At 62.2% G+C, this 2,245-nt stretch overlaps 1 protein-coding gene across 1 annotated transcript in view; it reads left to right on the top strand.

The window, feature by feature from the left end:
• The window catches only part of BICRA (BRD4 interacting chromatin remodeling complex associated protein), a 27,244-nt gene that overhangs the window by 23,057 nt on the left and 1,942 nt on the right, over positions 1 to 2,245 (top strand). The window contains 3 exon segments of the mRNA XM_077747180.1: positions 1 to 87; positions 328 to 437; positions 1,086 to 1,147. The exon segment at positions 1 to 87 is cut by the window's left edge and continues 9 nt beyond it. Of these exon segments, the coding sequence (XP_077603306.1) occupies positions 1 to 87; positions 328 to 437; positions 1,086 to 1,147 (259 nt within the window).

The following is a 2,245-nucleotide window of genomic DNA, read 5'->3' as shown; positions in this document are numbered from 1 at the left end:
CCTCTGTGCTGGTCAGTGGGCAGGCCCCAGCCGGGACTCCCCCCGCCCCCAGCCATCCCCCTGCCCCAGCACCCATGGCCACCACAGGTAGGGGAGAGGTAGCCCCCGCAGGAGAAGGGGGGGGCCCGAAGGTGGGTGGGCAGGAGGAGAGCGGCGGGCTGGGACAGAGCTGTCAGCCGGACCTCACAGGGCAGGGAAGGTGGAGGAGGAAGGGCTGTCTGCCCCCGATCCGAGGCGGTACTCAGTTCAGGGCCACCGAGGCCCGTGGGCACAGGATTGGGGGGTCACATTGTGGAGGGGCCTGTNGCCCCCCACCCCCACCCCCAGGCCTCCCTCCTCTGCTTCCTGCCGAGAGCAAAGCTTTTGCCAGCAACCTCCCAAGCCTGAGTGTGACCAGGGCCGCTGCGGCTGGGCCAGGGAAGTCTTCGGGGCTGCAGGTACGGGGCCACCAGAGTGGGGGGAGGGCCAAACCAGGGTCACCAGGGAACGGGGAGAGGAGGCCAACCGACAGGTGCCTGGGGGGCACCTGTGAGAGAGCAAGAGCCACAGACCTCGATCCCAGGAGCTATGACTCGGGTGGGTCACTGGGGGCGGGAGTGGGAGAGGTTGAGGCTGGAGGAAGAGGGAAGGGTCCGGAGAGCCCAGACTGGAGAGGGCAGAGCAGTGTGGGGGAGACTGAGGCAGAGACCGTCTGCAGGGAGGGGGAAGACAAGAACACAGTCGGTGGAGGGACCAGGATGCTGGGGTCTGAGAGAGCCTCCGAGGCCAAGTCACCGCTGGTGGTGGAGGGAAGTTGGGGGGATGGGATCTGGGGCCGGGAACAGAAGGAGAGCCATGCCGGTCAGGTGGGCCAGACTCTGGGCAGTCAGCAGAGTCGGGTGGAGGTCCATACTCGGGTGGAGGCGGGAGAGGGGGCGGAGGGAGCCAGGCAGGTCTGGCGTGAAGGGCAGCACGTCCCGCAGCTGGGGGGCAGGTGGGGGAGAGGGATGAGCCCAATCATCTTTGCCGCAGGCAGGCCAGGTGGAAAGGAGGTGAGGTGAGGGTATCTGTGGTGATAGCTCTCACTCGCCTCCCTCCCCCTGCAGTACGAGAGCAAATTGAGTGGTCTGAAGAAACCCCCCCCACTTCAGCCCAGCAAAGAAGCTTGGTGAGTTGCAGTGCCGCGCCCCTTCCCCAGCGCCCCTTCCCCAGCCTTCCCGGGGGGCGTGGGAGCAGGGGTTGCACAGGCCCCACCTCTTGTTAGCTGTGTGGCGTGGGGCAATATAATTCCCCTCAAAGACCCTCAGTTTCCTCTCTAGAAACTGGGGTGGTGGCTGTAGTGATAATAGGGTGACAGGTGTGGATTCCTGGACGCTGCTAAGATGGGTGGGTGTTTGGGTGAATAGAAGGATGGGAGTCCAGGATGGTGCATAGATTATTGTGGTCTGCATGGTTGTTTGGACGGTATTTGGATGGATGGGTGTTGGGGTGGATGAATGGGGTGTGGATGGGAGTTGGGGCGGGTGAATGGGGTGTGGATGGGAGTGGGGGTGGTTGAAAGGGGTGTGGATGGGTGTTGGAGTGGATGAATGGGGTGTGGATGGGTGTTGGGGTGATTGAAAGGGGTGTGGATGGGTGAATGGGGTGTGGATGGGTGTTGGGGTGGATGAATGGGGTGTGGATGGGATTGGGGTGGATGTCTCTGGTCCAGGTAATCGTTGGGGTGATTGAAAGGGGTGTGGATGGGTGAATGGGGTGTGGATGGGTGTTGGGGTGGATGAATGGGGTGTGGATGGGTGTTGGGGTGATTGAAAAGGGTGTGGATGGGTGTTGGTGGGTGAATGGGGTGTGGATGGGAGTTGGGGTGGGTGAATGGGGTGTGGATGGGTGTTGGGGTGGATGAATGGGGTCTGGGTGGGCGTTTGGGTGGATAGATGGATATTTGGATGGATGGGGTCTGGGTGGGCGATGGGCAGACGCTCGGTGCTCGCCTGCCTCCTCTCTTTCTGCCCTCCCACGACAAGTGTTTATCAAGTACCCACTCGATGCCCAGTGCTGTGCTGGATTCTGAAAACACCAGACAGGCTGACTTCCTGCCCCTGTGCTGTGCTGGTGCTGCTGGTCTCCAGCACAGGGTAGAGACGAGCATGTCTGGGGAGAGAGACAGTCACGCAGTAAAGAGACATAACCCACTGCTCGGAGCTGTGGTAGAAAACAGCCCTGGAGAGAACTGGATCTTACCTACCAACCTCCCCCCCCCCCCCCC

This window comes from Crocuta crocuta, unplaced genomic scaffold (genome assembly GCF_008692635.1).
Source record: "Crocuta crocuta isolate KB4526 unplaced genomic scaffold, BGI_CrCroc_1.0 scaffold334, whole genome shotgun sequence".
Lineage (NCBI taxonomy): Eukaryota > Metazoa > Chordata > Mammalia > Carnivora > Hyaenidae > Crocuta > Crocuta crocuta.
This window is presented reverse-complemented; position numbering and strand designations above follow the sequence as displayed.